This window comes from Lepidochelys kempii, chromosome 7 (assembly GCF_965140285.1).
Source record: "Lepidochelys kempii isolate rLepKem1 chromosome 7, rLepKem1.hap1, whole genome shotgun sequence".
NCBI lineage: Eukaryota > Metazoa > Chordata > Testudines > Cheloniidae > Lepidochelys > Lepidochelys kempii.
The window spans coordinates 103,412,166-103,436,783 of record NC_136386.1 but is presented as its reverse complement, the minus strand read 5'-3'; the positions used below and the strand labels follow the sequence as shown (position 1 = coordinate 103,436,783).

Sequence of the window (24,618 nt, the reverse complement as noted above, 5' to 3'; positions counted from 1 at the left end):
CATACTGCCTCTTATGCCTGTGTAGGGCTGGAGAAGGCATAATGCTTCCAGTGTCGCTGTCTGAAGATGAACTCATTGATGGCCATTTCTACACCCTGACCTCCACTCGCTTGTGAGCATGCAGGAAGATGCCACTATGGTGTTCAGTACTAGCAGCTCTCTCCTCTGTAGTTTGGGTTATGCTGGCTCTAGCATTATGGTTCTCTTCTGTTTTGGAGCACTGGAGGCAAAGTGGGGTGCAGCAAGGTACGTGAAGGGTCTTGTGCCTTTCTTTCACCCTTTCCCAGGGACAGCTACAGCTTAGCTGTACATTAAATATCAGTAAAGTTGGTGGTTGTTAGCTCGAAATTAATAGTTGATGAGAAAAGGCTGCCCAAATTAAAGTACATCATCAATGTAAGTAAAATAATGATGTCCCGTTCTTCCAGCAAAATAATTCTCTTTATGTTACAGCCTAATGTTAGCGTGTTTTGCTGGTCACCTGGATATTGTTAAATACCTCAGAGAACAAGGAGCTTCTTGGGAAGTCAGAGATCTGGGAGGTTGTTCAGCTTTGCACTGGGCTGTGGATGGAGGACATTGTGATGTTATTGAATGGATGATTAATGATGGCTGTCAGGTATGCATTTTATCTGTGTGCTTTTAAGAGAAAACAGCATTTTTATGGGACATAAAGAGGTTGTCTGATAACCTGGTGATACTTTGGGAATGTTAGTGCTCTCTAAGTATATCTCTGAGCCCCTTAGGATAAAGGAGTGCATCTTATTGCTGGGTGGAAAGCCCTTGGCTGGAAGGATAGTGACCATGACATAGGTCCTGAACATCTAGGAATTGTGAAACTGAATTAAAAATGGGGAAAGTGCAGGTCATCAGAGTTCTGATGGGAACATTGAGAATCTGCTATAGGAGGCTGGGGAAAGTGCTACCTTTTAGCTCTGTTGTTTTTTTATAATTAAATTACTATACTTTGGTAATTGTTTTGTAGATAGACCCTGAAATTGAAGGTTTTATAGTTTTAATAAAAATCTGGCATTCTGTTTTGCTCCCAAGCCACCATGAAATTGAAGACAGGCAGTCTTGCCTACTATTGATTTCGCACCATCTGGAGACACAAACTTGCATTAGCAAACAAAATGGGATATGCTTAGTAACAGCTCAGCAAATATTAGCAAATTGATGGATATAATTTAATCAAGTGGTTGCAGTTGATAAGATGCTCGAAAGCTCTGGTTCAAGACTGCAGGAAGGCTAAATGAAAAGTTAAAGATATGGAGATAAAGATTGATGGGTATAATGTTATTCTAATTGAGAATACAAGAACTGTAAAGAATTGAGAAATGACCTGTAAAACAAATTCAGATTAAGAAAAGTCATGTTGATAGAGGCTCCTGCAAGAGTGCAAAGTGAGAGAGAAGGAGATTATGTGCTAGATAGGTCAAAATTAAACCTCACATTATAACTTTATTGTCGCATAGCATTCTTAGCCCAGTGAGTAGGGTAGTAGAGGTTACTGATAACTGAAAAATCTGCAAATCTTGGAGTGAAGTTTGGTCCTGTTGCATTCCACAATGACTTCAACCTAAAGGAAAATGAGTTGTATATTTTCAGGACCTAAACTTGCATATTGCAGTCTGAAAAATATGAATATTGACATAGAAATGACATGTTTCTATTTTTCAGATTTAAAATAATTTTATCTAGGTTATTACCATGTTCTTCTTTGGCATAAAATATCTTTTTTTATTTCACCATAAAAGAGTATGGACTTGGAATACTTAAATTATCAGATATCCAGCCATATTCAGGTTTACTGCTGGAGCAGTAGTACAAAGGTTCTGAAATCAAGGAGTAGAAAGGAGATTTTTTTTGTAGGGGACTTGGTAGAAGAGGTCTTATTTAAGTGATTGGCATACTGCTGAGGTTTTGTTGTAATATTAATTATATGTTTAGGGTGCCTAATGCTTTGCATTTTTGTTATTTTAAATTGCAATAAATAATAAATACATAATGATGTTATGATTCTTTTGGATGAGGAAGAAATTTATTCTCAATGCACAAGCTTCAAAGGCCTGAAAACATACAGGAGTCACTTCCAATATCTTCTTTCTTAAAGCAGTTACCATGTAACTTGGGTGCAGAGCAAGGAATACATTGCCTCCTCTTAAAGGAGCATGCACTCACTGGAGCTTGTAGGAGAAACTTTCTGGGGTTCCAGTTAAAATATGTACCCAAAGTACTACTACTAATATCCTCTGGGAGGCTGGCCACAATCTTAACTCCTATGGGCTTCATCCAGCAAGGAAGGTACTGAGTACTGTAGCCCTGATCCAGCAAAGCTCTTCAGCATATAATTTATTTTAAATATGTGAGTTAGTTCCCCTTAGGTTTATGGCACAATTTGATTTCACATTATAAAAATATGGCATCCTCAGAGAGGTTGTGAGTTGTTCAACTCGGCAATTGCTCAGCAATGTGAAAAATCTTTGTTTAGTTAAATAGGGATTTTTTTTTCAAGTATAAGAAATGTCTTCCTTTCTACAATAGGTAGATACTAAAGATACAGTCTTAGAATGGACACCATTGATGAGAGTTTCTGCAGTAACAGGGAATAAGGATGTGGCATCTCTTTTAATTGAAGCAGGAGCAGATGTGAATATGAAAGATAAAGATGGCAAAACACCTTTAATGGTATGCCTTTTTCTATAACCAGTTTAGTTGTGTACTTGCAATTAAGGTCAGGAATTTGACTGCAATTAGAAAATCCTTGTTAACTCAGATGTGCAGTAGGATAGCAATGGTTATGCATTCACTCCCAGAGGGCTTTTATTCAAGGGAAAAAACTACCACTATTCCTCTACTAATACATTAAAAAAACTCTTGGTTTGGTTTGTAAAATAACAGTACTTAGTTGGAGAAGACTTCAGAGGCTCAAATGTATTTTTATTAGGATGAGTCCTCTGATTATCTCACCCTTTCAGAATTTATCTTTCTGAAGTACTGTATTCATATGTTCTATAAAGATGATAAAATGCTATCTATATCATGTTATCATTTCAGTCATCACAGAGGAACGTAGCCTGTACATTTTAAATTCATAACATTTAGAAATACGTGTACGTGATATTTTGATCTTTGTAAGTCTACATATTATTGCAGAGCCCTCTCTGCTGTCTAAAACCCAGATCCTGCCTCAGATTCAGCTAGTGATGATCTCTGCTCTCATTTGGAATCTCAGTGAAGCCAGTGGAACTCTGCATGGGCACTGGAGTCCACATTAGCAGATCCCGGTATAAGACTTAGGCCTGTGTAATGTAACATACATACACTAACTTGTGGCAGATAACAACACTGTAATATGAGGCTATGTATTCTAGTATTGTATTATATTGCAGGTGGCAGTATTAAATAATCATGAAGAGTTGATTCAGTTGCTGCTGGATAAAGGAGCAGACTCTACTGTTAAAAATGAGGTAGCTAAAAACAATTATATTATTTAAAAAAAAAGATTTAAAAAATATTTAAAAGATTTTGAATATGCCATTGTTTTGTCTTTCAGTATGGCAAAGGTCTCCTAGAAATGGCTAGAGGTTTTCACAGACATGTATGAATAATTATTTTACATATTGATTTCCTGGTTTCTACTGGTTTTGCTTTTTAAAACCCTTCCCTTTCCCTTAATCTTTCTGCTTTTTTTTTGGTTTAGAGCGTGGTCATTTTGTTAGAAGAAAATAAGAGAAAATTAACTGAGAAAAACAATTTTCCTCCACCAGCTCTTGGCTCTCAGTCACGTGAGGTAACTAAATAAAAGAAAAGGAGTGCTTTTTCTACCAGTAAGGTGAAAACATGAAGACTGGCCCTCAGTTAAGCACTAGAATTTGCTTGTTTTACTTTATACTGTTCAGTTGTTACAGATTCTTGGATGCTCATTAAAATGTGTAGCTCAGCTTCTTCTTGAGGATGTTGTCTTGTATTTAAATGTATATGTATGTTGTACTGTCATTGTTCCCTAATGCTACTTTATATTCACTTGCATTTAGAGTTAGATGTAAAACAAAATAATGTTGTCATAAATGCAGTTTTTATATCATTCCCCTCCCTGTTCTAAGCCCTTCTTAGAGCTCATGACAAAGATTGTTTTTCACATATTTTTTATTACTTCCCTCTTTTTCTTTTCCTTTTTGTCCTAGTCCTGTCCCTCTGGCTAAAGAATGTTCAGTAACTCCCACTGATGCCTATTGTCACTCTTAAAATAGCCAGGAAGTCCCTTCTTTCTCCCGAGGAAATGAGCATCTTGCTTGCGCAGCATGCCCAGACTCAGCCATAGGAGTGAAGGACTAAGTTTAAGTCTTAAGAACTGTAATATCCTTCCAGGATAATGTGTTAGGTTAGGAAGGTGTATGTAATAAATTAAGTTGAAATGTGGATTTCAGGGTGGAAGCTGAATTGTGACATTAACTGTAACTATTATCTGATGTAAATAATCAGGGACCTCCTCATACACTGTCTTGCAGCATCAAGGGGCAACTAACATGCATGCACAACCTATCCTGCAGTAGAAACGCAATGAAGTCCAAGCACTTAAGTTTTATCACAAGATAAACTGCCTTATACTCACTTCAAGGGGTTGACCTCACCAAGTTCACTTTGTGGTAAAAATAAAGTGCCTGGTCTTCTCTGTGTTTTTACCTTGGGATAGCTCATGTGTGTTAGTTACCTTTTTCAGTAGAGAAGACAAGGCCTATACTGGGGAGGTAAGAGGAAATCATCACTTAAAGGTACAGTCTACTCGTCACTAAAGGTACAGTCTAACAGCTTTTTGGAGTTCAAAGCTAAAGAATTCCAAAGCATTAATGTAACATTTAACCTGGCCTGGTCACCAAATAATGTTTTATTATTTTAAAAATTGCTTGTAACTCTTGCATTCACAATATAGTGTACAAGGTATTAGAAAACCCAGAAATGGGTAATTGGAGCTAAATAGTGATAAGCTTTAAACATTAATAATAAAAATTAAAAATCAACACAATTTTAGTAGCAGCCAATGTAAACTGTACAAATAATGAGATAAATGTTGATTTACTATCAACAGTGAGCAAACAAGTAACAGAGTTATATACAATTTGAATGCTTTAAATTTGCACAATGGGAAGACCATTGAAATGTAATTAAAGTACTCTTAAATTTGTAGAGGGGAGAGTGCACATCAATACTATTTACTGACAATTACCATATTTCATATGGTAATTATAGTTGACATTTTTTATATAAAACACATCCACTTTTAAAATATACACTGATTGACATTAAAATGTAGATGTTTTCCTTTATCATGATACGTTGCAATACTTTCCTTTCTACAATGAAATATTGCAATGGGGCACATCAGTTCTCTTAGGTGTAAATGTTTACTTTTAAGTGTCAATCATTGTACTTTCTGTCCTGTTGATAATGCTATCATATGTTTTAAAGCATAAGCTGGACTTGCTTTCAATTTACCTTTATATAGAAACACAAAGTATGCTTCCACAAGAAGTGACTTTCATTTTGTGGGGTGGGCTAGACTGTTTTTTTTGTTTTGTTTTTTTACCTTTTAAGGTACCAAGACTGCCATTGTCGATTTCCCCCCACCCCAAATGCCGCCAACATTCCTATCCTTGATGCTATGTTGTTTTAAGCAGTCCAGTTGCCCAGCAGCACAGCCAATATGGATGCAATTTACTAAAATTCAAAAAATAAATGTACGCTAAAATTCTATTAATTGGAAAAAAAAATAAACCTCAGTATCTTGAAATTCCTGCAAGAAGAAGATTGATAACAAAGAGACTGCACAGGCATGGCAATTAACTAACAAATAATTGATTGTTTTTATGTTTATCCTCTGCATCTACATTTTTTCCAAGGATGGGCTCTTTACACACCTGCCATCTAACACAGGATGTTTTTATCTCTCACTTTGTGCTGGAGGGAAACTAGGCTATTTCTTACTCTTCTGTCATTTTATATTTTATTTGACAATCTTCCTTCACTTTATAATGAATTTACTCAAATACCAGGGATCTATGAGGTGAATCTAAAGGTTCCAACCCTGCTGAAGAACAACATGGAATTTCAGGGGGAGAAGGTGTTAAATTTTTTTGCTTGTTTTTAGTTCGCTTTTTTAAAAATTTAGGAAATTACACACAAAAGTGTTAGAAGAATGTTTCTCAAGTTGCAAACAGAAGCACTGAAAAAGAAATACCAGAATTAAAGTTGCTTGTGCAACCTTAATTCAGCCCTCTTATCCATATGAATTAGGAAACGTCTTTAATTACATTTACATACTGTTTTCTCCACAGTACCCCCTATATAATGTTCAAAACAAGTATAGCAGTAATGTATATATTAGATGTACAGGTCTACTTACAGAGCAAGGTGTGCAACTGGGTTGCTTTGCAGCTGGGAGGGAGTTGGAAGCTTCTTAAACTAATGACAAACTCACATAATGCTGAAACACAAGTTTTTTAAGGAAATTTCAGGATACCCAAAGGTATGACACCAAAAGTAGCTATCTAGCCTGCCTAAAGCTGCTCATAACCTTTGATAATAGAAAAGCAGATAAACTGCTCCTTCAATATTAACGTAATTTCTGTTCTGCAAACGCTTTAGCAAGGAATGTTGTATGAGAAATTAAGCTTATGTTAGACATCTATGTTTCCTTCATATGCTCAGTAAGCTATGTCAAATGCAGCTCTAAAAATGGGAGCTTGTAGCTCTGCGACTCCCAATGGCTAAAGAAAACACTATTTGTAAACAAGTTTTTTCCATTAGTTTATCATATATAAAGATGGTAGTTCAAACTCCTATAAATTTTTTTCAAATTTTTAAGTACATATTTAGAAAATATCTGCATACATGTATAACAAAAAAGTGCCTGTGATATGCTGATTTATAAGAAAAATAATACTGTTGCATGGTGAAATTTTACAGTTATTTAGAGTATCAAAATAAAATATTGACATACCTAGCAAAGAAAGATGCTATCGTACTGATTTCTTAGGTAGTATCTTATATTTTTTTTCTTGATGTGGTGCTTGCATTTTTTTTTCAATCAATTTTGGTAATTACATAAGACAAAACAAAACAAATGTGTTTATTGTTTATTGAATATAGTATTCTTAACAATGAATAGAGTGTCCTGCTATTGCAACATTACATTGTGTCCACTTGTAATACCTTAAAATAACAAATTCTATAAGAAATGTGTACAAAAGTAACACAAACTGTTATATAGCTAAGTGTGTGAAAAAGTAAGCACACTTAAGTTTAACTGAAGCATGATAAATGAATGGTTCATAAAAAGTAATGTGCTGGTTTATGTAGGTTTAATCTCAGATCATACTGTGCTAAATGGTCTGCAGTTTAAACAGTTAAAATTACTGATCAGTTGCTACATTTTTTTTTTTAAAGAACAATAGCACCTTTTTTTCCAGAGTCTAACCAAATGAAAACATGCCTTGTATTTTTATATATCCTGCCTTAAAGGGCTTTTAAAAATATTTTTCTGTGACTGCTCTGTTAATGACTGTTTACAGTCACTGGTCACACTTTTTAATGCTTTGTTTAAAAGCCTAAATTAATACATACAAAAGTCTTGTGGTGTTTTGAAATAGATGTGAATGTATGTTGGAAAGGCATATTCAGGCATGTTGGAGAAGCAAACACCATGCAGAAGAGAGTATGTGAAAGCAGGAATTTGACAGCGAGATGAAAGTTTATGAGGTGACTTAGATAACGTGTAGCACTTCAATGGTTTTTACAGTGCTTTATCAATACTAATTAAGCTTCAAAACCACCCTATGAATTGGGTAATTAAGTGTTACTGTATCCATTTCACGGATTGGGAAAACTGATGCTGAGAAGTTAAGTAACTTGTTCAAGATGAAAAGAGAAATCTGTATCAAGAGAAGGATGCAAATTCAGGATCTCCCAATTCCTACTCCCATATTTAAACCATTAGACCCCACACTCTCTTAAATCTGTAGTAGATTAGTATTTTATTTTGTTTACTATTAGCTAAATTTATATTTAGCTATATTTTGCGAAATGTGATGATGATCCATAGGGGCATAATCTCTTGTGGATAGATTTATTTAGTTGCTGTTCAGAAGGGATAATCTGTATGTAGAATGAGTTCTGGCACTAAAGAGTTTACAAAAGTAAATTTCCTAGTGTACTAAAAGATAATTAACGAATGAATCTTCCTTCAACCTTATTGTAAATGTCTAAATGCATTAAAAACAAACTATAACTAGTAACATTTATTGGGCATTAGCAAATAGCGCAATAACATTACATTTTCAAATAATCAGAACCAAACAGAACTGATGCTAAAAAAAGTAACTGCCAGGGAAATAAAGCCATGTACAGCAGCTTTGAACTAACTAGGCATTTAAAAGAAGACGCTCAGGTGGAGAAATCACACTTTTATCTATATAAAAGCAATACCTATGATTACTAAAACTGAAAGACATTAGATGGGAAAATCCCATATCTGTCTCTGTTTTATACAGTTTTTGTACTTCGCATATTTAGTAATTTTCACTAGTTTGTTGATGGTCATTTATACTTCCAGTCCCATGCACTAACATAATGCAACTTCATGCATTGCTCTGTGAAGAGCCCATGTACGACGTGCTCTTTCCTAGGAGAGTGTTGTTTACCAGTAACAGGAGCAACAACGCTTTAAGTTTTTACCTCTTTTGAATGAGGGAATGCTTTCAAAGGGTCCAGATCTCTCTGGCATTCCCCAACCAGGACATGAGTCAGCAAGTTTCAAGTAGGTCATACATACTTCTATCATAGCCTTTAACTGTAAAATTAATCTCAAAATTATTATGTGTTCTTGAGCTGTTTTGCTTTAAGAAGTTTAAATGTTTCATAACTGTTGATATATGGCCCCCTGTTTAGTCAGCTGTTTTAAGTAGTTGTAAATTTTTAATTTACAAGTTGGTTAAAGGTGTTTTTCAGAGATTTCTCATGCAGACTTAAGATGAACCCTAGGATAGCAAGTGTTGTCTTATTAGTAATGATGCATCATCTCACTATAGGTCATATAAGCAAAACGCATGATCATATGGAGGTCAATCTTAAAGTATCGAGACTTAACTGTTATGGTTCAGATTAGTTTTAACCCATCTATGATCTTTGTAAATCTGTTTTGTCAGCATGGGTGTTAACTGAGGCTCTGATCCTGTAATAAGAGCCATACACACAACCTCACTGGATTCATGAAGCATTTGTAGATTTGGCATTGCAATATTTATGCTAGGAATTCCAGCTTGTTAAAGGGGTATTGCTTAGAAATGCTGGTTACACTTTAAGGTTCCATTTATAAATAGTTTTTAAAAGGTTAATGGGTGATTAACAGATGCTTTGATACATGGTTAATCAATTGTTATAGAATCCAACAGGTTAATAGGTTACTTGTGGCTTACAACCATCTATTGATGTGCCTATAACCACCTGTAATATATGCAAGTGTAACCCATACACCTTCTGGGTGTGGTGTTCTGTCCCATCTAGTGGCACTGAGACCACTTAGAGAGAAATTAATGAGTCTGCGCTACAGCCTTAGCTAATAACCATATGGCTTTTAGCTCATACAGTAGAGGATCATGTACTAAGCTCCTAGAGGTCCCAGGTTCGAAACTGGGGTCTGTTGGTGTTACTCAAGCATATTCAAAACATGAGTAGTAACATCTATAATACCACATGCAAACGGAACCTTTTTTAAGTCCACGTTATTTAAGAAGTGCACCTTTGTGTTTAAACACATTGATGATGATGAGGGGAAGTTGATCTGGTTTAAAAAACTTTCAGAGCAGTCATTCAACTTCTATTCCTCTATATCATGTTAAACTGTTCTTGCTAATACATCTTTCACAAAAGTAGACTTAAAGAATCATACATGTATCTACCTAATAAGCCTTAGCACCACTAAAGAGTACCAGTTCAAATGATTAGGTTCCTTGCAGCAGTTTGATTTTTACAGTGTGTGCCACTTGTCACAAAATTTTGCCAGTTACTAAAACTAAAGGCCATTGTCTGTTGTTTCACAATGCCCAATAGGCATAAAAGGGTTCCCTCTGTAAGTAGCCATTATTTTCTTATATTTTGTTGATTGTGTGGTTCATGTGATGGTGAACTTGAAGAAATTTAGATTATAAGGCAGTGTACACTCTTCACTCTGTTTATATATTTTGACAAAGAATCGTTTTTTATATAGTAGCCAAAAATCCTCCTTGGTGCATCTGCATGGAATTACACCAGGAAGAATTTGTCTCCTGGTGCTTCTTAGTCTTGAAATACCTTATTTTCAGAAAGAATTAAGTTATACATTTTAGTTGCGGGCACTGGAAAATTAGCCTCTCAGCTCTTGAGACCACTATTATATAGGCCCATAATTTGACCCATTCACAATCTGTGAAGTATAACCTTTTCATTGAGAAATCAAGAAAGAGTTGCAAAAACAAAACAAAAAAATCCCAATCCCCTCAAAAACCCCTTTATCGGGCTTACAGTTATAATTTGTAGTACTCGCCATGCTTCCTTTGCAGGGTCTGAAGCAGCAACTAAACAGTATTTCCATCACTGCACACAATTATGCAGGGAAGCTAATACATAAATAAGGAAATAGACAGGAAAGCCATATTATCTTCTGTTGTATAAGAAACATGGGGAAAGTTTAATATTTGCAAAAGGGTAACGAAGAAAAAATATTTACTTTCAAATGATGTGGTTGTTGGGATTTTCTAAAACTATAACACTTTCATAGAATACATGTGCAAAGCTATGCAAAAATATTGAATACTTTCCTACCTCAGAAGGGTATTATCACAAAGAAAAAGATACAGAAGATTTTGTGTCCTTTTAATATTAATAGAAGTTTTAGGACTAAGTCCCTGCTTATCATACTGAAAACTTCCTCCAGTATAATCTGAGGGTTCAGGTCCCAAGATGCTGTAAATTATTACAGCTCCATTGAAGTCAACAAAGTTGCTCTGATGTGCACCAGCTGAGAAGCTAACCCTTAGGTAAAATTCTAACCCCACTAAAGTCAGTGGGAGTGTTGCCATTGACTTCCATGTGGCCAGAGTTTCACACATAGTCTTTAAATGTTATCAGAAATACAGAAATATTTTGACACAGTATAGTCAATGGGAGCCTAACAAAGGACTATGAAAGGAATGACGTGTCCATATGAAACCTAGTGTGTTTTAAAAGTGATGTATTTTCCTAATTCTGGCAACAGAACAAGATGCCACTGAGGAATTGAGGCTTTTAAAAACAAAAATTCCCATCCAAAATTCATAAAAAGGTTGTTTAAATAGCCACAACAGCACCTGGTTTTGGTGTTTGCCAAATCCAATATAAAAAAAAAAAAGTAGAGTGCCACCATGTCTCCATGTTTATCATAAATATTTTGTTCGCATTATTCAGAATGTCTTATAAATTAAAGCACTGGTAATTTTATTAAACATGCATGTTTTAGGAACTGAAATGTCTTCAAGGAGGATTCTGTTTTGGTTTATTTGTTTTGTTAGTAATGTGGATTTAGCTAGCTAGTACATCCATAAATCTGGCTGCTATATTGTTGTCTTGATACAGTGGAGACTAAAAAAGTTAGAGTTACACTCACTGAAATGAGAACCAAAGGCCTCTGTACATTTCTTTCTGCTTGAAGACTCCAAAACTATGAACAGGAAACTAACCCATTTTTAACAATAATGTTAGTAATGGCTCCCACTTAGTCTTTTTCAACTTGTATTGAAAAGAAAAGTTTGTTGATAGTGTAGCTGAAACAAACTATTTTTAGCAGTGTTACAGAAAGAGTGTGGAAGGGACCGCACACACTCAAGTTTCCTGTAGCAGTGTTGAAAATGAATTTGTTGCATCTACGCTCACAGTGGAAGTGTTTACAACATTAGTTGGGCTAGGTCAGGGTGGTGGAAAAGGTAGGGAGGAGCTGTCACTGAGCCTTTGCCGCAAAATGGCCATTTTCCTAATATAATTTAACCCACATGTGGAGCAATGGTCAGTAGTAGCTTGATTGTTTATCACTGTAAAAGAGATGATCCACCACATGGTGATTTGAGGGAACTAAAGCGGGAGTTAAAATATTCCTCTAACAATTTCAGCCGTGTGAATTAAGAAATAAAATCAGAAAGCTATTGATTTCCGATCTCTGCTTTTTGATGAAGATTAGATATACAGATGAAGGGCAAAAGTAGCTTTTCTTTTTACACTGAATGGTACTCAAGAGATATGAAGATCCTGTCCATGTTTTCAGATACATCATGTCTTTATACTAAAGTATGTCTTTTTAACACTTCGTTCACAGGAGTATGAGTATTTTGGAGATTAAAAAGGGGGAAAAAATCCATCAGAGAAGACAATAACATTTTAGAAGTTAGATACAAAACAGTAGTAAATATGAAAAATACAGTTGATAAGCAGAAGTGAGGCAGCAGAAATGCATATAATCTATTTTTAAAACAATTATTTGTAAATATAGCATCTTAGTGTTTTCAATGTATTTGACTGTATAGCTGTATTGCATAGTAAGATGTCACTATCTTATATGATATTGAATGTATCTAATTACCAAAGCATCAAAAAATGTAATTATATTGGAAGGCCTGAATCTGCATTGATATGGAATGATTGTGTTGTGTTTGATAAAACCGTGAGCTAAAAATACAATTTTATGATATATAGTATTTGTCCAAAACCAATATGCTCCCTTTAAGTACAGATTTCCTGACAATTTCCAACAGTGATACCAGGCCTCTTGAAATTACAGTACAACTAGTAACAGTTATTTTGGTTAAACAGATATGGTATACATTTGTGTGCAGATATCGGGCATTTCACTGGATTCCAGAAAACATGGCTCACCCTGATGTAATCGTTCAAAGGTTTGTTATAAACCATTGAAATCACTAGAGTTGTTTATTCATTGATTTATCCATGAGTATCAATACTCTATAAAGAATAGATCAAACCTAAACACTCTACATAAGACACAAAGCAGAATGTTTCAAGTTCACTAAAATATTATAAAAAAGGCTTCCTTCCTAGGAAAACTCAGCTATGGTAAAAAAAATATCTACTACAGTGCACTGCACTGTAATAAATATTAATCATAAATTAATAATTTACAAGTACCTGAGCAAGTACACGAGCACCATAGCACAGCACAGCACCAAAAGCAGTAGCTCAGAGTTCTTAAAAATAATGGTGTTTTAAACATTAAAAATTCTAAGTATTGTTATATTTTTAAACCCACTCTAGTTGGAGTTTAAAGATAGTGCAAACTTCTGTCTTCACTTTTTTCAGAAAGGTGTCAGATTTTCTTGTCATTTCACATAGGCAGTGTTGCTGGATCTGGGCACTTGTGGATGTTTAGGTGCAGGTCTGTTTAAAAAAAGATGAGAAATATATAAATGAAAATGTAAAATTGTTAAACTTCTTCTGTTTTTTAATTTTGGCATTAGGATGTATAGCTTAATTCATTCAGCAATAAAGGGGTTTACCAATTTTATCTTCATTTTGTGGAGAAGAAGCACAGAACTTTTATGTTGGAAAAAGATAGGACGTCCAACTTCTTTTGAAGCCACCATCAGATTTGCTCTCATGACAGAAGCAGATTCCTTGTGTGACCCTCATACAAGTCCCTTCAGCTGTTAAAACATTTTCCTCTGACCAGTGGCAGAACTAGGTTTAAGTTTTACGTGTGTGTTCTAACCTTCCTTATCTCCCTATGGGGTCACTTAATTTAGGACACTTTTAAAAAATGCTTCTTAGTCCTGTACTGTAGCTACCAGTTCAAAGATGCCACTTTGAAGTACTGTTACTGCTTCTTAGGAGCATCTTACCGGGACGCAATACAGGGTCTTAGAAGAACTCCTCTCTCCCTCCCATGGATCTTCCACGTGGAAGAGTAATACTGGTAAGTTAAGAGCTATGCATAACATACAGAATTATTAGGAAAGTAAAATGTTATTTTGGTTTTATTTTTCAGTTTTCTGAGCTGAGCATCACACTAGGTGCCTCAGGGTAGAACTGCTATGTACTTCCAACGCCATTATTTTTATTTCTTTGAGACTTTTTTTTTTTAAAGCGTAGAAGATTTAAACTTTAGGGTTAGATGATACAATAATAAAATGGAAATTTGGAAGTTAATGGAGCCTTATTTATACTAGATCCCCCACTGGTGCTACCATTGGTGGAGATGAACTGGTGTTAACATGGGTGAGAATTTCTAGATAAAGGGTGATAAAACTTCCTAGTGAAGATAAGGTCTAAGAGGTACCCTTTAAAATACCACCTAAAAGGATTAAATGTTTGTGTGTGGAGGAGGTATGGGGTTCAGATGGCTCAGGGAGGAATATAATGAAGATTCTCAGTGTACATTTCCAATATACAGGGCTACACTAGTTAAAAAAACCCCCACCTTTCTATCAAATATGAGTCTCTGTTAAATTGCTATCATCTTTCAAAAGGGTGGCAATGCTATCATCCCCAGTTCTAGTTGTCTGCAGCAGTACTGTGCTGTCTAAAAAGGCTAGCTACTGGATTCTTTCGAAGCAGCTGCTGTAAGAGACATCTCTCTTGTGCTACTGAAAAATTTTCACAATCTCAGTTTGTGCTGCAACATCACTATCTGCTTGTTTGTTCACTTTTTTGGCGGGAGGCAGGGGTGTGTAAAAACAAACACTTATCTTGCCACACAGTTTTCCTAATGAAAAGTAACTGCAATGCCCTGATTTTGAAAGAAAAACTGTATTTGCTTTTTTTTAATGGGCACAGCTTAAATCGTGTGTTGACACAGAAACCACAAAGCAAAGCACTGAAGCTTCAAAACAGTTTTCTGTATCTACAGTATGGATGATTTTACTGCAAATCTTTGCTATGCCTGTTTGAACTTATTTGCTTGTATGTTTTTAGTTTTATTCTGTTTTATTCACCAGGAATTCTTCCCAAGTAATGTAATGAAATCCTCGCATCCTTTGTGACACTAAATTTCTGAACCACTGCCAACTACATTACTTTCTGGTAATGCTGAAACTATAAAATAATGGCATGCTTCCTTATAGGAGGTGCCTGCCAATAAAGCATTGTTGATCCAGAAGAATATCATCTCAATGTGCAAAGTTATTGCATGTGGTCTTTCATACATTATATAAGATCAAATAGCTCTTGCATGAGTTTTGCCTTTGAGGGCTGTAGAGTAAGGCTCTCTATCTTTTTCTTGTGCTCCTTGCCACAGTCTTTCTTCATCATTCCTTGCAGGCGGTCAGACTAGATGATCACAATAGGAAGCAGTGGGGGCAAAAGACCTATATGGCTTCAAGATTAAACTCGATAAGTTTATGGAGGAGATGGTATGATAGGATAACATGATTTTGGCAATTAATTGATCTTTGGGCCTATTTACCATGAATATTTAATGTCCTGCGATGGGATGTTAGATGGGGTGCGATCTGAGTTACTACAGAGAATTCTTTCCTGGGTATCTGGCTGGTGAATCTTGCCCATATGCTCAGGGTTCAGCTGATCGCCATATTTGGGGTCGGGAAGGCATTTTTCTCCAGGGCAGATTGGAAGAGGCCCTGGGGGTTTTTCACCTTCCTCTGTAGCATGGGGCCCGGGTCAATTGCTGGAGGATTCTCTGTACCTTGAAGTCTTTAAACCATGATTTGAGGACTTCAATAGCTCAGACATAGGTGAGAGGTTTATTGCAGGAGTGGGTGGGTGAGATTCTGTGGCCTGCATTGTGCAGGAGGTCAGACTAGATGATCATAATGGTCCCTTCTGACCTTAGAGTCTGAGTAATGTACAATATGAAATTACCATTACATAAGAGTTTAAAAAATAAATTGAATTAGATGTTTAAAGACAGATCCTGAGCTGGGATAAAATGGCATACCTCCATTGAAAAAAAAAATGAGCTACATTTATTTATAGTAGCTGAGAATCTGGCCCTATCTTTCACATATTTGGTAAACAGAGAGAAAATGATTGCTATGTATCTTGGTAATAAATAAAGGTGCTATACAATGGTATTTTATGTGCAGTTAGAATATAACTTACTATGGTATAATATCTCACTGCTATATAATAGATGTCTTCATTTTTGATCTCCTCTGTGATATACTTGTTTACTACCGAGTAAGATACAAACACAATGCTAATATATTTATCTAGGTAAAGGAGGTGCAGGGAACCTTATATGATGACAGATCATTTAAATGGAGAGGATGGTGGTTTTTCCAAAAATATGGTAAGTCAGCTCCAAGTAAGGGAGAGTCTACAAGTTCCAGTAAAGAATTTGCTACAGGTTATAAAAACATTTTGATTAGCAAAACTAACCTTACAGGAGTAATGTGAGGCACAAGTTTCTGATGTCCAAGTATTGGGCTGGAGGCATTGTTAAGCCGAGCGGTTTTGTTCAGAGGATTTGCTGGCAAAGGCTTTTGAGGAGGGTTTGGTTTGAGAGTTTCCTATAAAAAGATATCAGACCATGTAATCTTTGTAAACAAAATGAAAAAATAAACATAAATTTTAAATGGAGTTGCTTTAGACTATTTTATATGCAGTAGATAGAACACATGGAACACTAAGGTTTGTTGTCGTTTTATTTTTTTAAATGCTCATCGGAGAGGTGCATTTTAAGCCTACAGCATATCACACAATGTCCAAATTACAGAATGTAATTTTTACACTTCAGATGTAATTGATGTAAGTTTTTCAAATCTTTTATATTGCATATTTTCAGAACTATGGTGTACTTAGACCAAACGACCTTTTTAGATAAAACTCACTCTTAACTTTCCTACTGCAAATGTGGTAATTCCATAATTCATGTTTTGGACTGTGGGACATATTCTGCCCTCAATTATGCTCAGGCCATACAAAAGAAAGTAGCAAATCAAAGGAGGGTGGGTAACAAGAATGCAATTAGATCAAGGATGAATTTAGTCCATTGTGTCCACATATGTTTATAAGGTTGATCTGTAAAGTATGGTTTTTTTTAAATAAATGAACTTCTACTATTTTTTATTGTCTTATGATATATAAAGAGGGCTGCAAAGGATTTCTTTTTAGTCTCTTTCCTTCTCTTTGTTTTTATTTTAGAAATATTGTGAATAACAAATCTGATCTTCACTACCTTTGTGGGAGAACCTCTGATGGGTCTCATTGCATGTGTATTGTGACTTCACTCCTTTATTGAAGAAGCAGTGGTGTTAAAAAGACATCTTTTGTCCAAAATTTTAATTAATCATTGAAAGTTAGCAGGTGTTAATGTAAAACTAAACAAAACAAACAGTTTTAAACAACTAGAGTAAACATCCCCTCCTTTTTCAGTTGCTCAATTTTAATTTGTTTAACTCATGTGATGTCATAATTTCACTAGTTAGTGTCTTTCAGGGTCTGAATTTCTACCATTTTTAAAATATTTAAAAAAGCAAACAATTTTTAGTTATCTAAAGAAACCCTTTCAGGTCATCTTTATACATTACAAGGAGCAAAAAAAAAAGCGCAAGCTCAACTTTTATTTTCTTACAACCCTCTCCCTCTGCAAATCTAGATGCAGCTGCATTCCAATAGCACATCCAGGTCTCCAGAATGAGTTTCCATCATCCATTGTTTCCTCGGGCAGTGTTTTTGGCCTGGTTAATTTACAATTAGTAAACACATACAAGGTTTCCTGCAGGAGATGACAAGAGTGGAAATGACTTCAAAATGCAAATTTTGGATGACCCTAGAATCAACCTGTCTGATTCCAGTTTGACTGGTGAGCATTCATGGAATTGTTATAAATGCAGCTGCAATTTATTTCAGCCAAAAGAACTGAGGAATTAAGTAGTTCATTAGTGGAGAACAATATTAATCTTGCTGCAAGGCATGAATTAATGTCATTACTGTGTGGTCCTCAAACTGCTGCAAACATGGTAACATTGTTTCACTGGTCTTAGAGAGAAGGATGTTTTGTTGATCAGTTTGTGATCCAAAAAACTACCACCATTTAATATTGTTTGCAATTTGGCATGTGTGCAGCTCAGCAAAAAAAGGTTTCTGAACACCAAATTTCAAGAGTTATTCCAGAATCTGAAACTTCCAACAATGATTTTTAGTTAATGGAAACTTAATGGATCTGTGCAATCTAGGCTTCAACTGTACAAACTAATTCACTAAATGTTTGTTTAATCTAGAAAAATTAACGCGTGTTAAAAATAGCTATGTGACTATCGACCTCATTAGTGAGCATCTGAGCATCTGCCAAATAATGAATTTATGTGTGCATCTCCCCAATTTACAGATAGATTAAATGAGTTGTTCAAGGTGTCACAGGACATTTTTGAGTCAGAAAATGGACTCGGCTCTTCTTAACCAAAAGGCCATCCTTCCTCTTCAAAATCCCCCAAATTCTTTATTTAAAGAATCTGAAAGTTACATCATCTAACTCCCCACTACTAAAAATTAGGGCGGAATAAAGGTGCAGTTGATGAAAAAGAAAAAGAGCAGCTTAAAGGGGTACTATAAGTAGGAAAACAATGAGCGATTTGACAAAGAACAACTAAGTACATTAATTACTCTTTCAGAAAGAGGTATCTGTTTAAGCATCTCATTTTCAACATAAGCATTACACTTTCAAAGGGAAATGGGGAATGACCACTACTAAATCTGCTGATCACAAAGAAGTAAAAAGCTGGACTTTAGGTAAACTTTGGATTCAGTCAGCTCAAGTTTAGAACAGTTTCAATTTTTAAAACTAGAGTTTTGTGTCCCTCCTCTCCTTGCTTGCAGTCACTGCATAACTTGTACTAATGCTGTGTGTAAGTGGGGAATGGCAACATGAAATAAAATTCTTTTTCTGTTTATTTTAACTTATCATAGTAGCCAATCTCTGACTCCATAAAAGTCAATCTTGCCCATCATCCAAAAGAATTTTGAGCTCTTATCAACTTCCTCCTTTAAAATAAAGGAATAAACATTTTTCTTATCAGTGCTGTTTTGTGTGTATAGAATAGACTTCATACAAGGAAAATATGAGGGATATTGCAAATAGTAATGAAGTAATCAGCCATGGTGGAGAAAAAACAGCAATTTCTTGTAAATATCTTTCTATGTGATGGGAATATAATGATGATGCTTATGAAGTCAATTATAGATACTAGCAAATGAAATTGTTCAAAATTTGGTAATTTTCAGTGGATATAAAATGGACAACCTGAAATCTGCAAGAGAGAAGCAGCCTTTCTATTCCAAGAAACCAGATGTGCTAGATTTCTTGAGGAATAAAACTTGCATGTATGCATCTATGTAGAATTGCTTCTTACTGAAATATTTTATGTTCCCTAACGTAATGATGGTGGTGTTTTGGTGTTTTTTTTAAACCACCTTTCAATATGGTTGGCACATGAGAGATTCTGTGCAATTTTATTATATCATATTTGGTTGCAGTTGGTCTTTCTTTGCCAAAGAGTTAATGACCAAATAAATAAAAATCAGTATTACAGCGATGGCAAGAAATTAGAAGGAAATAAGTCTTCTTGCATCATAAAACCTTTGTTCCATTGACTGCCTACAATAATATGAAAGTGACCTGCTTCTGCAAGTATTTACTTAGGCATGTGAGTAGCTTTACTCAGATGAGCATTCTAACTCAAAGTAAAGTAACAAGTAAAGTTACTTATTCACTTGTGTTTGCAGGATCAGGCCTTAATGAAAATTCTTTTACTCTTATTTATTTGTATTATGGCACTATCTAGATGCCCACGATGAAGATGGGGACCTGAATGGAGTAGGCACGCTAAAAAAAAAAAATAGGCCCTGGTCTGAAGATCTTACAGACAAGATCAACAAAGTGCAGGAATGTTACTTTCTCCATTTTACCTATCCTAAATGGTAGATAGCTACTATTTCATAGCTTCTCTCCCATGGCTCTCTGCTAGTAGCACCTTCCTTTCCCCAAGCCCATTAGTAGGAAATGGAACTGCTTACTGTGTAGCTGAGAGGCACAGAACAAGGAAGCGTCAGCACCTTGGTTACAGATCATTAGCATTTGGACTTGCCTCCATGGGGAAATTATTCAAGAATAGCCATTCCACTGAAGTGTCTTTTTGGGGGTCCTGAGGGGCCGGATCCAGCCCGCGGGCTGTAGTTTGCCCATCCCTGAGATAGAGCTTAATGGGAAAATTTGAAAGTGGAGGGAGCTGCACTGGAAGGAACATGCACATTAGGAGCTATTTGGGAATAGCTATTTCACTTGAAATTCACACCCTCTGTCATTCTGGAATATCTTCCACAGGGAGACAAGCATGGTATTAGCAGCGTGCAATGAAGTAGATGGACAAAGGAAAAATGGGGACGGGCAGGGGGTGGTAATTATGGCAGTTGGGAAAACAGAATGGAGAAGAGGAGAAAAATGAGGAGCGCAAGGAGGGGCACAGGAAAAAGGTGAGACTGGCGGTAGAGGCAGATGATTGAAGGAGGGAGTTACAGAGGATGAGGTGACAAAGAATGGACTGGAAAACAGTGATGTGATAGGAGAGAGAGGCCGAAGAAGAAATCACCTAACTGGGAGAAAATGCAATACGAAAACAGTGGCCCTCAGAAGGAGCGAAATGCATGTTTGAGAGAACAGAAAACAAAAAAGATGCATCTTTACAGCTGTGTTTCATATTCTCAGCGTATCACAGGGAATACAAATTGACACAAGCCATGTCAATTTATGGAAATGAACATGGAAATTAGTTGTAACCCTAGAGCTCCTGGCAACTTGCTAGTATGGCCCTCAGTACTGAAAAGGTGGTGCTTCTCTGCTCAGGTTATCTCTGCTAATAAGGCCCTTTCCCTGACCCTGTTTCCCCCACTACAGAGCCTCAGCTAAAAGTGTTTATGGACAGATTTATTTCTCCAGTTTTATATCAGTAACCTGGAGTCGAGTTCAGCATGTCGGGTTTTCATCTATATTTGGAGAAAGGGCTGTTTTCAATAATGGCACTAGCTCTTGTTACAGCTGTGCTTAGGAGGGGAAAAAAGTGTATTTCTTATATATTAGGCAGCTATAAACAATGCATATCAACTCTAATTTGCTCCTTTGGTATGTTCTGACCAAAGCTCTTTTGGTATGCTTATGGAAGAGTTTTCTAATCTAAAATGCAATGTGAGAAAGAGGGGCCTTGAAGAAGGTGCTTCAATGGATTCTGTATCCGGGAGCTGACTGTAAACCCAGTTTGAGATGACTGTGGCAGAACATGCAGACAGTAAGTACAGGTCTGGTGCCTTACCAACTATATCCTACAGCAGGGGTTCTCAGACTGGCAGTCGGGACCCATCAGTGGGTTGTGAGCTGTCAGCCTCCACCCCACCCCCAAGCCCCACTTTGCCTCCAGCATTTAAAATGTGTTTTTAATTTATAATTAAATAAATTATACTTGCTCAGAGTCTTGCTGTGTGAAAGGGATTACCAATACAAACATTTGAGAACCACTGTCCTACAGTAAGGACATCCTATAACAAGTTGATTTAGATGAGATTGTGGTGTGGCAAAACAGCAATAGCATGCAACTGATTACAGAATAACCAGGAAAAACATACATGAACTTAACCTAAATTATGGACTGGATCCACTAAGTGCTATAACTTTATGCTGATTTACATCAGCTGAAGATCTAACTTATGGATAATCAAACTGTTTCATGAAGACTTCTGTACAAAATAAAATTTTGTATTGGACACAGACTTTTAACTATTACACTTGACAAACATTTAGAAGAAGAGGTTACTGACCAGTAACTGGAGGTTCTTTGAGATATGTGGTCCCTATTTGTATTCCAAACACTGGTGCACAGGCGTGCCATGTGCCTGAGTTGGAAGCTTTTTCACCAGCAGTGTCTGTTGACCCGCATGGTCTCCTTATGACGCCACATGCGCTGTGTGAGGTTATAAGAGGCTGTGTGGGGTGACACACCCTCAGTCTCCCTCTTACCGCAGCATAGAGTCTCCGCAGCAGAGGGGACGGTGGGCAGGTACTGGAATACAAATAGGGACCACACACCTTGAAGAACCTCCAGTTACTGGTAAGTAACCTCCTCCTCTTCTTCAGGTGATGGTACCTATATGTATTCCAAATGTGGATGAGTATGGAGTAATGATCAGCTTGGAGGTGGGTGTGAGGACATAATGGAGAAAACCTGCTGTAGGACAGCGTGTCTTATATTGGGTTCTGCGGCCGCCTACTAGTCAACGGCATAGTGTGCTGTGAAAGTGTGGACAGAGCACCACGTTGCCGCATGGCAGATCTCATGCCAAGGGACATCTGCCAGGGAGGCAGAGATAGTCGCATGTGCCTGCATGAAGTGTGCCATGATTCTGCCAGGTGGCGTTGCTTTGGAGTGTGTATAGCATTCTGTAATGCACTTAGAGATCCAATTGGACATACGCTGAGAGGGTTTGCCCTCTCAACCATCCCACTGTGCCAGAGGTGGGCAAACTATGACCCACGGGCCACCTCCGGACCGCGGGACCCTCCTGCAAGGCCCCTGAGCTCCTGGCCCAGGAGTCCAGCCCCTGGCCCCTCCCACTCTGTTCTCCCTCCCCTGCAGCCTCAGCTCCCTGCCCCGCCGGCACAATGCTCTGCGTGGCGGGGCTGTGAGGTCTTGCCAGGTAGTGCAGCTGCAGAGCCATGCCCTGACCCGGTGCTCTGTGCTGTGCGGTAGCGTGGCGGGCTCCAGCTGGGTGGTGCGGCTGCCTGTCCTGGTGCTCTGGGCGGCATGGCTGTAGCACCACCAGTGCTAGAGGCAGCAGGATAAGGGAGCAGGGAGGGTTGGATAGAGGACAGGGGAATTCATGGTGGTGGGCAGGGGCAGGGTTGTGGATAGGGGTCGGGGCAGTCAGAGGGCAGTGAACAGGGGGGTTGAATGGGGGCAGGGATCCCAGGGGGGCAGTCAGGCAGGAGAGCGGGGTTGGATGGGATGGCGGGGGGCAGTCAGGGAGAAGGGGTGGTTGGATGGGGCAGTCAGGATTGAGGGGCTGGATTGGATGTGGCAGTGGGGGGGCAGTCAGGGGCGGAGGGTCCGGGGGTGGTGGTCAGGGGACAGGGAATGGGGGGGTTGGATTGGCCAGGAGTCCCGGGGGGGGGTTTCGGGGGTGAGACGCAGGGGGGGTCGGATAGGGGCCGGGGGCCTGGCCATGCCTGGCTGTTTGGGGAGGCACAGCCTCCCCTAACTGGCCCTCCATATAATTTCAGAAACCTCATATGGCCCTCAGGCCAAAAAGTTTGCCCACCCCTGCACAATGCCTACAAAGAGGTGTGGGGAGGCGTGACAGGCGCGAGTCCTATCCCAGTAGAAGGCCAGTGCCCTGCAGATGTCCACGGAGTGCAGTATCCTGTCCACGGGAGTGGCGTGCTGTTTAGGATGGAAGACTGGGAGATGGATAGATTGGTTGAGTGAAAACTTGGAGACGACCTGTGGTTGGAACTTAGGATGAAGGCGTAAGGAGACTTTCTCTTTATGGAAAACTGTATTGGGGATGGGGGGAGAAGAGAGCGGGTCAGCCACCATGGCTGCTAGTTTGCTGACCCTCCAGGCAGAGGTGATGGCCACCAGGAAGAGGACTTTCATGAATAGATGGGCCAGGGTGCATGTGGTCAGGGGTTTGAATGGAGGCTGGGTGAGCTCAGGCAGACAACATAAGGTTGAGGTACCAGGAGGGAGTAGGGGTAAGGACTGGTGGGAAGCAGTTTGTTAGGCCTCTCAGAAACCAGGTAGTAGTAAGATGGGTAAATATATTGACCAGCCATCCCTGGGAGGGAGGGAGGAAGGTGCTGAGTGCCACAAGCTGGATGCGGACTGAGCTGAGTGTGAGGCCTGAGTTCTTGAGCTCCAGGAGATAGTCTAGGATGATGAATACAGAGACAGTGGAGGGGAGGTCCCGGTGGTGCACCCAGGAGGTGAAGAACTTACATTTTGTGGTATAGCATGCCCTCATAGATTCCTGCCTACTGCGTATAAGCATACGGCAGACGGGTGATGAACAGGCACTGTCTGTGCATTAGCCCCATCCAAAAATCAGACCGTCAGTTGGAACAGGCCCGGGTTGGCAAACCCTATGGTGGTCCTGTGTGAGAAGGTCCAGCCTGTTGGGGAGGTTGATCAGTGGGCAGGCTCACAGCTGAATAGCTCGGGAAATCAGAACTGCTGGGGCCAGCACAGGGCTATCAGGATGACCCTGGCCAGATCTTGGTAGGTCCTGTGGAGGGAATGGGGGAAAAGAGTACAGAAGGTTGCTATGCTATGGAAGAAGGAGGGTGTCACCTTGGAGTCCTGACCCCTGGCCCTCCCTGGAGAATTAGAGGGGGAACTTGCAAAGAGATCCCAGAGGGGGGTGCCCCAGACCTAGCACATGGGTGCAGAGCATAGGGTTCTGGCGCTCCCACTTGTGGTTGAGGTACCAAGTTCTGCTTAGTGCATCCACCTGGGAGTTCTGTGTCCCCAGGAGTCACGCCTCATGGGACACAATGTTGTGGCAGAGACAACAGTTCCAGAGGTGGACAGCCTCCATGCA

General features: G+C 38.3%; 2 protein-coding genes across 4 annotated transcripts in view; one reads left to right on the top strand and one right to left on the bottom strand.

Annotated features, from left to right (window-relative positions):
- FANK1 (fibronectin type III and ankyrin repeat domains 1) overlaps positions 1 to 5,194 on the top strand; it is a 64,635-nt gene extending 59,441 nt beyond the window's left edge. For 2 of the 3 annotated variants that reach the window (XM_078853852.1, XM_073354069.2), the window contains 5 exons: positions 454 to 619; positions 2,545 to 2,688; positions 3,393 to 3,470; positions 3,557 to 3,601; positions 3,704 to 5,194. In XM_078853852.1, coding sequence (XP_078709978.1) covers positions 454 to 619; positions 2,545 to 2,688; positions 3,393 to 3,470; positions 3,557 to 3,601; positions 3,704 to 3,805 — 535 coding nt within the window. In that variant the 3' untranslated portion in view covers positions 3,806 to 5,194. The remainder of the gene's footprint in view (positions 1 to 453; positions 620 to 2,544; positions 2,689 to 3,392; positions 3,471 to 3,556; positions 3,602 to 3,703) is intronic. The other variant, XM_078853853.1, reaches the window with a different exon arrangement.
- A 7,487-nt stretch (positions 5,195 to 12,681) lies between these two features.
- ADAM12 (ADAM metallopeptidase domain 12) overlaps positions 12,682 to 24,618 on the bottom strand; it is a 353,284-nt gene continuing 341,347 nt past the window's right edge. Inside the window, exons 23-24 of the mRNA XM_073354062.1 lie at positions 16,414 to 16,544; positions 12,682 to 13,455 (exon numbers count right to left, since the gene is read on the bottom strand). Coding sequence (XP_073210163.1) covers positions 13,398 to 13,455; positions 16,414 to 16,544 — 189 coding nt within the window. The 3' untranslated portion in view covers positions 12,682 to 13,397. The remainder of the gene's footprint in view (positions 13,456 to 16,413; positions 16,545 to 24,618) is intronic.